Source organism: Anguilla rostrata, chromosome 2 (assembly GCF_018555375.3).
Source record: "Anguilla rostrata isolate EN2019 chromosome 2, ASM1855537v3, whole genome shotgun sequence".
In the NCBI taxonomy this organism is placed as follows: Eukaryota; Metazoa; Chordata; class Actinopteri; order Anguilliformes; family Anguillidae; genus Anguilla; species Anguilla rostrata.
This window is the reverse complement of record NC_057934.1, coordinates 52,789,811-52,803,167: the sequence shown is the minus strand read 5'-3', so window position 1 is coordinate 52,803,167 and position 13,357 is coordinate 52,789,811. Positions and strand designations below refer to the sequence as shown.

At 37.9% G+C, this 13,357-nt stretch overlaps 1 protein-coding gene across 1 annotated transcript in view; it reads right to left on the bottom strand.

The window, feature by feature from the left end:
* The window catches only part of dnah9 (dynein, axonemal, heavy chain 9), a 123,709-nt gene extending 110,797 nt beyond the window's left edge, over positions 1–12,912 (bottom strand). Inside the window, exons 1-12 of the mRNA XM_064323062.1 lie at positions 12,472–12,912; positions 9,374–9,570; positions 8,926–9,084; positions 8,614–8,744; positions 7,123–7,334; positions 6,321–6,554; positions 4,307–4,474; positions 4,034–4,150; positions 3,573–3,723; positions 2,735–2,849; positions 2,469–2,537; positions 62–188 (exon numbers count right to left, since the gene is read on the bottom strand). Of these exons, the coding sequence (XP_064179132.1) occupies positions 62–188; positions 2,469–2,537; positions 2,735–2,849; positions 3,573–3,723; positions 4,034–4,150; positions 4,307–4,474; positions 6,321–6,554; positions 7,123–7,334; positions 8,614–8,744; positions 8,926–9,084; positions 9,374–9,570; positions 12,472–12,822 (2,031 nt within the window). The 5' untranslated portion in view covers positions 12,823–12,912. The remainder of the gene's footprint in view (positions 1–61; positions 189–2,468; positions 2,538–2,734; positions 2,850–3,572; positions 3,724–4,033; positions 4,151–4,306; positions 4,475–6,320; positions 6,555–7,122; positions 7,335–8,613; positions 8,745–8,925; positions 9,085–9,373; positions 9,571–12,471) is intronic.
* Positions 12,913–13,357: the final 445 nt, after the last annotated feature.

The window sequence follows — 13,357 nt, the reverse complement described above, 5'->3', positions numbered from 1 at the left end:
CAGCAGTCCATGTCTGGTTAAGAAGAAAGCAGGATGTCAAGCTCACTGCTGTCTCTCCTACCTGGGGGTTGAAATTGACAGTGATGAGCCTGGTTGAAGGGTCTCTGGAGATGAGGGGTTGGTTGAGGTTGTATTGAGACTTCTCTCCCACTGTTTCTGACCAGCTGTCATATAATCTCTGTGAGTATCTAAAATAAAATGAAATACATTTTTTTGAAAAATTAGAAAAAATATCTCCAGTTGCAGTTTTCCAAGTGACACAACATATTTTATATATATTTTTTCTTTCCAATGCTAATAGGTAAAAATGTCATTAAAAAATGTTCTTACGTTTTTCCATGAAAGTTACAGTTGACCAATATTTAGCACAAAATCTTAAATCTTAAAATTGATATAACTTAACTGTATGAGTTACTTTGACAATATTTTATGTCAAGTGTACCAGTTTCTTAGTCCACTTGTAGAGACATATAATGTATACTGATTTTACTGAGATAAAAACATTTATCCAGTCATGGTCATTTTAACTGTTGTTTGCAAAGTCCCCAAGGCTAAAATATATGTATATATTTCCAAAATTAATTATTTTAAGTTCTAGAAAGAAAAAAAACTGAGATGGGGCACCAATATAAACTTGACAAAGAGCCCTGACCAAAACTGTCTGCAAAATAAATTATTGCAAATAGCCCTTGCACTTCACAGTGTTTAAATTAAACCCTACAGCTTTACCTCTTTGTATTTTTATATTTATTTATTGTAAATACAAACTACAACCATCCTGCCAGCTATGAAATTGTTTGGTGGTTTGCAATACCCTCGCGGGGAAGAGCACAGGGAATAAAGGAAGGGATTCATCACAGCAGAGAGCCCAATTCCACTAGAATGACAGGGTTCTTGGAAACGACAGACAGCATAGCATTCTAAGCAACCCTGCAGCAGCCATTCACAAGCATTAAAGAAGCAGATACACTCAGCCCCATTCAATCTAATCAAGGACACTGAAGAGACAATATGTCAGGTCTCTGAACTACCATATCAATCTGTAAATAACCTGATTACAAGAAGTCATATAAAGGGACCAGTATTGGATTTTGTTCCATCTGGGTTTAAGCTTTATTTCTCCACAGCAGCAGAACTGGGGCTACAGCAATCAACTGGCTCTGTAATGGCAATAAATCATACGCCTCTTTGTTGAGAGGTAATGACTGTAGTTGCTCCTAATTGCCCCGACTAGAGTGTTTTTACTAGATCGGCAAATGCTCACTTCTAACAAGGGGCCTAATTTTTGCACATTTATGAGCCTGCTCATTACTTTCCATTTCCATTTATTTATATATTTATACATACCCAGAAGAGGGGAAAAAATCATACAGTTCGAGATTGCCCACATGAGCCACAAACACACCAATACACACAAAGTCACAGCTCTAAAAGCAATTTTCACACAATAGGACACTTTGTCATCCAAGTTTATATATTAGATATGTTTTCCAGGGCTCATTCTTCAAAGGCCATTCACTGAGAGGTGGAAAGGAGAAAGACTGTAGAAAGTATCAAGCTACATGTACCCAATTTTAATGAGTGAATGAATCACAAATGTGTCTGGCTGTGCCTCAGCCTTGTTGGCCCACAGTAGGCCTCAATTATGAGTGCTTCACACGTTGTAGTTTTTCAACTCTTTTAAATTCTCATTCTCATAATGATTTTAAACTTTACAGGGCCCAAGAAATGAAACCATGTTTCTACTGGTACAGTATGCCTCAGCAGCAGATCTGCTTCCTATTCCAGGAGCATTTTGGTAGCAAGTTGACCAGTAACGTGGAAGTAGTGCGGAAGAAAAATTTTAAAAATAAAAATTTTAAAAGATGAAACACCTACTTCCTGAACACTCAGGATGTCCATACATTCAAAATTAATATTAGGTTTCCCACCAAGACTCTGCCTTTGCAAGGTATACTTGTCCCAAGCTTAGTAGCCTGAACATAGACAAAAAGACTGGAGCAATCAGCACTTGAACTATATGTGAGATTCCATCAGGTTAAATGATGAATTGCAAATATTTTCCCACAAAAGAATGCAACAGCCAGTTAAGTGGAAGACCCGGTTTCATGTAATGGTATGGTGTCTCACAATAATTGCTAGATTGTTAATTGATTAATACACACTTTTAAAAATCCCTTTGAAAATTTCTTCTGACTCAAATTTCATGCTTTAAATTGACAGGTGGTAATTACGCAATTAACTGATGGTATCCCTCATTAAAACCCCAGTGTTTTTAAAATTTCAGTTTTTCTCCAACTAATCTTTATGTAATTGGTTAATAAGCCAAGGGATTGAGCTTCAAGGAGTTAGTGTAGAACTGTAGGCTGAAGACAACAATATAAATACATTCTCAGCATTTACAGCAAATTATGCTTTTATTACGCACATAAATCATTTCCATTCTTAGTTAATGTGAGATCACTAACCTTTCCAGTATATCCATCATTTCTTCATATTTCTTGATCATTCTCTTCCCATTAGCAGACTCCATGCAACTATTTCCACAGAAAAAATGTAAAACAACCACAGATGAAGATGACTAGTCCACCGATTTAGCAGCAGACTGGGGGGGGGGGTTTGCACTTGTATATGGATACGCATGTTAGTATGGTAAAAATGTACACATTTTAAAATGTGAATAGCCAGAATGTAATGTGAGTGTAAGAAAGCAAAAGTAAAAATTTAAACTCACGGATGAGTGATGTTCCTGAAGTTTCCAAATGGCTTTTGAATGCGCTCCTGCATTTCCTGTGCCCACCTCAATCCTCCAGCTACAGCAGGCATATTCTTATTGACAGGAGTGTAACCTGGAGAGAAAGAAAGTTCATACATAGTTATAATAATGCGTGAATATTATTTATTTTAGCTTAAACCGCACTGTAAAGGATTTGATATTTCTGTTTGTTATTGGTTTTTATAATTGAGGTATAAAATGACTTCTAAAACAAAAACAACATAATCCTTACCCCTAACATTAAAAAAAAAAAACAATTAATCCTTAATCCACTACTGAAATAATTCCTTATGCAAGATATTTTGAATGAGGTATTTTACAGTACATTATTCATAATTACAACAGTAATATTCAGGAAATTAAATGATTTGGTTTTTGATAAAATTATTTTATCAAAAAATGTCCTTATTTCAGAAACTAAACACTCAAAAAGTAATAACAAATAAAAATGTTTCATCATTCATTTATAAACATACAATGACCATGAAACTGGTGAGTAGTTCTACACTGTAGTAAGCCAAACATTACAAATTAAAGTGATTCACAAGCTTGAAAATGGTGTGGAAAAAATGATGGCATGGCAACTGCAACGGACATATTGTAGCGTTCTAAAAAAAGGCCATCAATGAGATCATCAAACAGATCATAAAAATTATCTTATTCAAAAAATGAACAAGAAAGTCTTGAATTTGTGTCTTAAATTTTAACCATACTAAACGCTGTGGTATAGTTTCCATCACCCTTCTGCAGAATGAAAGTAACATGCATATTCTGTAGAATATTGACCGTTTCTCACTTAGCTCTTCTTCTCTTTGCACATGTCTGTTGTACAGCAATTTGCAGCAGTCCAGTTCCCTGTCAAACATGCTGACAAGGAGAGGATATCTGTCCTCGGCATCTGCAACAATCAGGGGACGAGCAAGAAGGCTCCCAAACATGTCCAGAACCTGCCAAGAATACAAAGGGCATGAAAACGATGACACCAGAGAGGTTTTGGCACTGTTTTGCCATTCAGTTAGAGATACACGTAAATTGAAGGAAATACAAGAGATACCAGAATTGAAAAACTTTGCATGGTTTAACTAGTTACCATTTAGTTGCTAGTTACCATTAGTGATATTATTTATGAAGAGGAGGAATGCATTTTTGTATGTGTGTGCAAGTGTGTATGTGAGCATGCGTGTGCGTGTATGTGTTCATTTCTACATATGTGGGTGTCCAGAGACTGTTGCCATAGTAACTGGTTCCGGCACTCACTTTGAAGGCATGCTCTAAACCTGAAGCATCGTCAAATGCCTGGCAAAATATTGCACCCAGACGCCGATCCATGTCTTCCACTTTGCACTTAAACTCACAGACATCAGCCTTGAATTCCTAGCAGGCCCACAAGAAATGAAAAATCAGATATGCTGAGTCAACAAAGCAGCACAGTGATAAACTGCCACCAAAGTTTATCTACAAGTTATTTGTTTCTAATAGAAAATATGCTGCACAATATATAACATAAGTGTCTCATGATGCACTGTATACCTGGTTAGTAGTGTCCAGGCAGTCATAGGACTTCTCTGTAAATACTTTGAAGGTTTCCAGAAACTCCTCATACATGCACAGCACCTGCTGACTAAGCATCTTTCCACGAATTCCTCCAAACTCAATCTTCTCCAGCTTCATCATATCCAGAGCCGTCAGAAGCAGATTCTACAGTGGGACAGATGGAGAAGAGGCATGGAGGGTCTGCAAACGTTTTTTTTTTTATAAGCACAAAGACCACACTTATAAAATTCCCTTGAGCTGTCATAACAAGACATTCTGTGGCAGGATATATATTTAACTTTACAGACAAAAAATAATAAATCTGTCCTTCACCAATTGTAAAGTAACAAGTCAGCTGACAGCCTGTCTGTGGTTCCAGACAAGTCAACAGATGCCGCAGACAACCATGGTTTGCACATTCAAAAAAACAATTCCATCAGATTTCGCAATTTCACAAGGCTAGTCTTGTCTTACAGAGTATACCTTGCTGCTATAAATTACTGTTCAGTTCCAGACAGCATCAATAATTGCCTGTTGGACTTTCAATTGGGTTTCAATAATGTGACTGCATTCGGCTTGGATAATGCGAGTTATGTGTTGAAAGCATATGAGGAAACCCTCAAAGGACTGATGCTAAATGCAGCCCAATTAACCTGTGATGGCCACATTTTGGCACTGGTGAGGTGTATTTGCCCAAGCAATTTCCCCAAAGTTGCAAACTCATGGAAGCTGTTGACAAAGTTTTTGAGCATTGTCCAAGCAGAAATATGCACTATGCAGTGCTTCTGAGGAACACGATAGCAAAGCAAGGACCTGCCAGTAAAATTGAAGCACATAAAACGAAATTGGGCACTTGGTATTCTGCTGTGTTGTACCACTACCAGTAGCTCAATTTCAATCCCAGATTTGTCAAACAGGAGATGGACATCTCACCAAATATTGCTGTGCTGGCACAGCTCAGGGAGTTGTGCGACAACGGTTTAAGGGCACAATTCATGTCAATTACAGAACAGAAAAAGCCTTACGGAAATGATCCGCTGGTTTGAGTAAAGAAATCAGAACACATGAATCATACAATATGACTGAACACCTAAAAAATTAATATCAAACACTGGCACAGGAGAGGCGCAGTGAAGTGAAAAATATGGCAATGCATCAAAACAATCTGAGAAGTTGCAGAGAAGCTGACAACATACAGTATCCCAACCCAAAAGAAAGAAACTGTGTCTTTCAACTGGAGCCCAAATTCATTGCGGCTATTTGGGTGTTTGATCCCAAGTAAGTCTGCACTGCTGTTTTGACAAAACTCGCCCTGGACTACATTCCAGGATTTAACAAGAACTGTTCTTCTACAATATACAAATTATTTGCAACTGCAAACACTGCAATGGCACTGGGGGAGCTCTCAGGCAAAACCTAAATATTCTAAATATTCAGCAAAAAGCTAAACAGTAATGGTCCATTCCAACCAACTCTGTCAGTGCAGAAAGATGTGACTCTTCACATGAGCAGTTTATACAAAGTACTGTAAAGGAATGAGAGATACTGCACAAATAGCCTCATATTAAAATTGTGTATGCAGGTGGTATAACTGCAGTTTTTCTGTGCAAGCTACTTCCCACTGATTAAAAACAATATAGCACAACATTATGAAGACACATTTCTGAGGCAGTAGCATAATAACCGACATGAACACAGCGTGCGACAGTGAGGGAACATTGCAGTCAATCATGCTTAAGTGGCAATTGAGTTATCAACATGGATGACTGGGGAGGTGTAATGTGATAATTGTCTGACACGTGTGATCAAAAAAGGCTTTACTGATCTCATGCTGAGGGATGCCTGAAATGCAAATGAGAAAACTGCTTTGGAAAAAATGGTGACCCTAGTTATTTATAATCACAGTTCCTGAATCTAATGTACATTCACAATTTTCTGTATTGTATCATTTAAATACAGGGGGAAAACAGAACGAAAGGCTCTCATGCTCTTGTTATATTTTCCAGCTTGCCTCAATGCTCTGCACTCTTTCAGTGAAGCTGTCCATAGCAGCGAACACCATGGTGGAGGAGAAGTCCCATGGCCTCAGCTCCTGCCCGTTCTTCTGGTACTGACAAATATTTCCCTTCATCTCATCATAGGTCTGCCTGAAGTGACTCAGAACATCCATGGTTCCCTGGACCTTGGCCAAGCTCTCTTCTGTCTCCCCTTTAAGGATATCTTCTGGGTTCAGATATGCTCGGGCCTAACAAATTAGAACATTGTTATCTGCAAAAAAACCGTGTGTGCTACAGTTTAAAATGAAAAGAAAGCTAAAAGACCAAAATAGCAGATTAATCATCAGAACTAAAATATAGATGGGTTTACTCCAAAGGTTCCCTTGCACAGAGCGGCAAATCTGAATTTATTTTAAAGTTCAAATGTGATCTGTGCAATACAAGCATTTCTACCCATAATAAAACCCATATACCCATATTTGCAGGGTTAAGAGTTAATATGACACAATGGGCTACCTGATTAATTTTTATATATTCAGGGGCTAATTATTCTGTGGAGGAAAAATCAATTCTCATTCTGCATACATTTAAAAACATGGGAAATTAAGATGCAAAGTGATAAGGGAGGTATTCAATTAATAACCATGAAACAAGGTCTCTATCTTTTCAAACTCTCTAAACAGAGGAGTACTTCACCTCTGAATATAGCTACCAACTACTAAAAAGTTTGGACTGTGAGATGAATTATTTACTGAGTGGAAGTTTACAGTTAATACATTCTGAGAAATCAGGGAGTACAGTGCATATGCAATTTACCTGTTGTATGAGGAGGTTGCAAATCTCTTGTAGCAGTACAATGATTCTGGCAGGGGTGTTGTAGTATTTGGAGTTTGCCCATGTCAGACACACACTATGCATTAAGGGGCCAATCTGACTCTTGATTTCGTTGAACTCCACACTTTCCAGGCTCTCAAAGAGTCGCTGGAGGGGCTTTAGGTAGACATTGATGTCTCTGGCCTCTTCCAGTGCTGAACAGAAATGAAGTATGTGGCCAACACAGCTTAGGTTCAAAAGACAATTCAATCGTAACTTTCCATTCATTTAGTAGCCTCAGAGCTTGAAATTGTGCCACTTAGGCGTTTATAATAAACAACATACTGCATTAGGCATGTCATAAGAACGGATGGTAAATGGTAAATGGTAAGTGGACTGCATTTATATAGCGCTTTTATCCAAATCGCTTCACAATTGATGCCTCTCATCCACCAGAGCATTTAGGGGTTAGGTGTCTTGCTCAGGGACACTTCGACACGCCCAGTGCGGGGATCTAACCGGCAACCCTCCGACTGCCAGACAACCGCTCTTACCTCCTGAGCTATGTCGCCCCCTATGTCGGATACTTCAGTACCAAGTCAATGTCAAAATTTAGAAAACGTAACGGTACTAGTTTTTTCAACAGTATCGGTGGAACCAAGTCCAAATTGGTATCAACAAGCAGAGGAAGAAGTCTAGAAATGATTAGAAAGATTGGAAATGCCTACCAATATGAAAGAATAACAATGAGTGAAAATGGGAAATAGGCTTATACTGCTCCTGCAGTGATAGCCTAAATCTGCCAAACATACACGCAGGACAACTGAAAAATGTATTTCCGGAAATCATATTGTGATTAAAATATCAGTTTAAAGTATTGTGGACATTTCTTTATACTGTATGTCTTTGCAGGGTTCCTGAATGGCTCCTTACTAACTCAAAAGAGACCTGAAATAAAACATTTAAAATGCCATAGAACCAAAAAAATGGCAGGCTTGAGCATTCATGGGCTGCAGCTGTCCAGATAAATGTAACTAAACAACCAATTTGATTAAAAGTTGAATAAAATTAGCCATAATATCAACATTTTCATTAACAAATTGTGACAGTGCTAGGCCTGGAAGAGGGAATCAAGGAAAGTGCAGGAGCAAGAGAGAAAGAAGGAAATATGAAAATCAAAAATGTTATATTACTCAAAGCACTCTTTTGGTTTATTTTGCCTTGTTTTGAATGTGTGTTTATTTTTTCGACAGGATCCCATGAGGGAGAATGGCTAAGCATTGTTTTTATTTTTCAAACAGGCTGCCTCCTCTTGTGCTCTCGCTGTTTGCAAAAAAATAAACACTCCAGACCAAACAGGATCATTACAATCGCCTATATTTTCTGTCCCAGAGGGGTCACATGGTGTTTCACATATCATTTTTAATCTCACTAAGACAAATTAAACATACTGGTTTAACTATTATATTTAAAAAAAGCTGGAAAAAAGCTTACCTGCTACGACATCTTGGAACATGTTTTGAAATGCAGGGTAATAGCTGCTCTCCATCTTTTCCAAAAGCTCTGACATTTTGGCCACTTTTGTTGACTTGAACTGTCCATAAATGCATTCTAAGTCAGCATACCTGAAATAAGTATAAAAATAATTCACAAAATGCTAGCCTCATAACCCTGTAATCTGAGAATCCTTTCTTCTGCGTTTCTGGTTATGGCCAGCAAATACCAATAAATAAAGCTGATAACTCAATTTTAACAGATTATATCGGCTTCTTAAATAGAGTGCCCAAGACCACACAACACACTGACCTGTTTTTCCAAAACAGCAGTTCCACATGGGGGGTTGGACTCTTTCCTTCCAGTAGTGGTTCAGATGAATCCTTCTTCAGTACCTCACGAATCTGGTGGGTCCACTCAATCACTACTGACTCAATGGAGTGGATGATGCTTTTGTCCACCAGGTCTCCACTGAATGATTTAAATTAGATAGGCAGTGACTTGAATCAACCCATCAAGAATGAAGAAGATGCTGCATCCTGCAAATGTACTCTAACAGTAGCTGCATTCCATTAACCACATGTCTCGAAATATCTTGGTAAATCAGTCATGCATTTAGTTAATTCCAAACAGCGATCTGTTCTACACAAGCCTGATCTTGTAGTCAAGGTGAGAAAAACAAAGAACCAATTCACATGCAAGTCAACAAAAGAAAAAATATTTCAGCAGAATATAAGACACACTTCCAATTATTTGTTACCTCTTGTCCCTCTCTAGGGCTGCTTGCTCCACTCTCTCTGATCCTGCAGGTAGAGGGAGAAGCGTCTTGCCTTTGACTTGTCCAGCCACCACAAACACATTGGTCTTCAGAGAATGAACATGTTGCTTTATGTCTTGTGACACAACATGTGGCCATTCACAATGGTTCCTGTTATTGGCCAGGACTGGCACCACAACCTAATTTCCATTAGGAACAAATAGAGGGAGGTATTATGTCAAGGTTGCTTTTGGTACATAGGAAGGTCACATTTTCAAGGAAATACTGTTACTATTAGGCATTGCATTTCAGCTCTTATTTCATGCACTATTGTGTACACTGAAACAGTAAAATAGTGCAAACTTTCCATGCCATGCAATATTTTGCCATTTTAACATGAGACAGTTCATTCCTTATATTATTAACTATTCAAATTACTCTGGTGTTCTTACATTGTATACACTGTATAAGATAAAATTAAACAGGGTTTCTTTGTGTATTTCAAAATATTTGGGCAAAGTTTATAATGTTTCAGTGATAAAGCACTGATACTGTATTTCAAATCATGTCAATTTTCATGTATTTTCTCATTTGAAAGCAATAGACACATAAACAAAGAAACAAGTTAAGCCTAATTACGGTACTGTAGGCTCCAGTGGATCAAACATTTTGAGGTGTGAGATCAAACAGGCCTCCATTTTCAGAAAGTTTCACAACATAACAATTTCAGCAAATTTCTCATTTCAAGTTTTAAAGATTGTCCTACACAAGAAATGCTGCAAAGAAAAACACTAAAATGACCTCAAAGACAACACAACTAATGCAACTGCTTATTTTGGTATGGCCTGAAGGGGAATGAGACAAGTAGGTTATATTGTGCATTGCACACAAATACAACATTTATAATTGTCACTGGAGGAACAGGAATCCCATGGTTAGTCCGCTACTCAGTTGTGAACTCAGCAAATATAACAATTTGTCCTTTCAAGTCCTAGTCCCTTTAGAACAATCCATTAAGGCGAAAGGCCAAATTCCTTCTTAACCATCCTGTCATCCTCAGGGTCAAAAATGAACATATACTGAGTTTTAAAACCAGTGAAACCCCCTGAAACTCAATCTTTCAGCATGAAATTTCTACTTCCCGGAGTAACCCTTTTTTATATTTTTATAAAAGCAGTACACCATCATGGAACAAAGACTGTCTCATAAGACTTTTTTAACCCTACGGTTATGAAATTAAATGTCATAATTAAAGTTAAGCACCGCACATCTGTCACAGCAAAAAAAAACTATTATGATATGTGTTTTGCAATAAAAATGAGTGGTGTAGAATGAAAAAATTAAATCTCTGGACTATGATGTCAAAAACAGTTATTCACCAATTTAAAGACATACTACGCAGGTTTTTTTCCAGAGTTATGCCTTCCATAGCTTTTGTAGCTCATCGGAAAAATTCTAAAACTTGAATTTTACATAAATAAATTATGCCGTATAACCCCACCACAGCATGTAAACCACTGGTAAGCTTCAAGAACAGAACAGCCAGATTACAGTTTACTAAAAAGTACATTAAGATCTGTGGAGTCCTGGAGCAAAGTATCGTGGTCAGAAAGAAAGGAATTGCTCATGATCCAAAGCACCATCCCTCATCTGTAAAACATGGTGAAGGCAGTGTTATGGCTTAGGTATGTGTGGCTGCTACTGGAACTGGCTTCTCTTCATTGGTAATTTGACTGTTGACAGCAGCAGCAAAATGGATTCTGAAATGTGCAGAAACATCTTATCTGTTCAGATCCAAACAAATGTCTCGAACCTCATTGAAAGACACTGTTCATTGCAGCAGGACAAAGCTCAAACATACTGCTAAAGCAACCAAAGAGTTTTTCAGGGCCAAAAACAGGATTGCTCTCTTTTCGTTGGCCAAGTCAATCACCCAAACTAAAACTAACCAAACATGTGTTTCCCTTGCTGAAGACAAGACTGAAGGCAAACAAACAGGAACTGAAGATGGCTGCAGTACAGGCCTATCTGAGCACCAGGGAAGATACCCAGCATCCAGTGATGCCTATGAGTTGCAGACTTCAGGCAGTCATTTAATGTACAGGATCTTCAAATATGACAACTTCAGGTTCATGTTAATTTGTCTAATTAATTATGGTCCCCTAAAATGGAGGGGGAGGGAACTATGCATAAAAAGTCTGTACTCTCAAAGTCAGCAATTTAATCTCATATTCATTGTTTAATTTGAAATCCAGTGTGTTGTAGTACAGAACAGAGCCAAAACAACAAAAATTATGTCACTGTCTAAATACAAACCACACTGCATATACTCCACACTGTAGTATAAAATACCTGTAAAATGTATGGCTGAATAAAAAGTTCCTATACGACACACGCACACACACACACACACACACACACACACACACACACATATATATATGCGCCCTAGGAACATTGTCCAGTTTAGTTCTTTCTGTGTATTGTCCTAACACATTGTCAACCCTTGCTGAAAAAGCAAACTTACTAAATGAACTAATGTTGCAGTAAACTTCCAGTTGCCCGGCAAAGAAACAATCAGCTACCAGTTTGCATAGCTACACACAACTTCATCTGGTTGTAACCATGGCATCATCCAAACAAGCCAGGCGCATTATCCACTGTATTGATACGGATTCCATTGTGTCTCCTTGTGCCTATCTGAATGCCGCCATTCCTATTGATAAAGCATGAGAGAAACTAGTATTTGTCAGTGAACAGTTTAATCGGTGGCCTACGAAACAAAACCAATGGATACAGATTTAAAAAGTGAAACGAAAAGAAAAGCCTCCAGTTGACAATCAACGCAATAACTAACTTTCCACTTCAACAACTTAATGCAACTGGTAGTTACACTGCCCCAAATGTATCATGCAGTTTTGAGAACCTGTTTTATTTTAACTGCAGCTTCTTTACTTTTTGTTGCAGTCGTTTCATGTAACACTACACATTGTAAACGATACATTTTTTAAAATGCTAAATGAAACTAATGAATAATGTGGGAAAATGTGTCGTATCGACCTTCCCCGCTGTTAACAAAGTGTAGACGGGAACAGCCTTACCTCTTCCACCAGGGCTGAAAATTGGTCCAATGGAGAGTATGATAAGTCTCCATAACACAAATTACTTTTAATAGAATCTGCAGTGAGCACATCCTTGTTACGTTTCACAAAATAGACGGCTTTATTTTTGGAGTTTTCTGGAAATCCAAATGAAGGAAGCAATTGTCCTGCTGCATTTAACGAAACGACAAGCGCAGGTTGGTCGGAGCGATCGAGAAAGTCCTGTATGATTTGTTTATATTCGTCATTGGTCAAACATTTCTGCCACCGGTCAGGTTTCAGTTTCATAGTTTTTAAAACATATTCCTCTAGGAACTCGTATCTCTTGTCTGCAACAGGTGCGTCTCCCATTTTCACTTATCCTCCAGTCCTGAGTAGGCTAACCCATAGATTTCACTACTCTGACCGGCCGAAGCTAAGGTACTGCATGTAGTGATTCCCTCTTTGCTTCCATAGTAACAGAACTGTTTGCATTAATCTACGGTTGCTTGAGGGACAAGTGGCCCTTCCTGCGGAACCAAATTCCCTGCTGTGTTGCCAGCTTTAGGGTAAATTCCCCGTTTACGATGGATGCGTCCATGAGAAAAAGATAAAGGAACGTTTGGATGTCCATTGGGATGTCTTTAAAACGTTCCGTCGAAAGTTCCCTGAACTAAAATAGGCTAACATTCGTCTTAGTGGATTTATCACTGAACAGATTTTTTTTTTCTTTAATTGAATGTGCTTTCCATTTTTTATTTATTTATAAAGAATGGTCTATATTAGAGATGTAGGCTATTGTTTCTTATGTAATACAGCAATCAAACCAGTTGAATTAGATTTATTTAATTTTTAAATTAAGAATTTTATTTAAGAATTATTTTTTTTCTTAGAGGGGATCCATAAA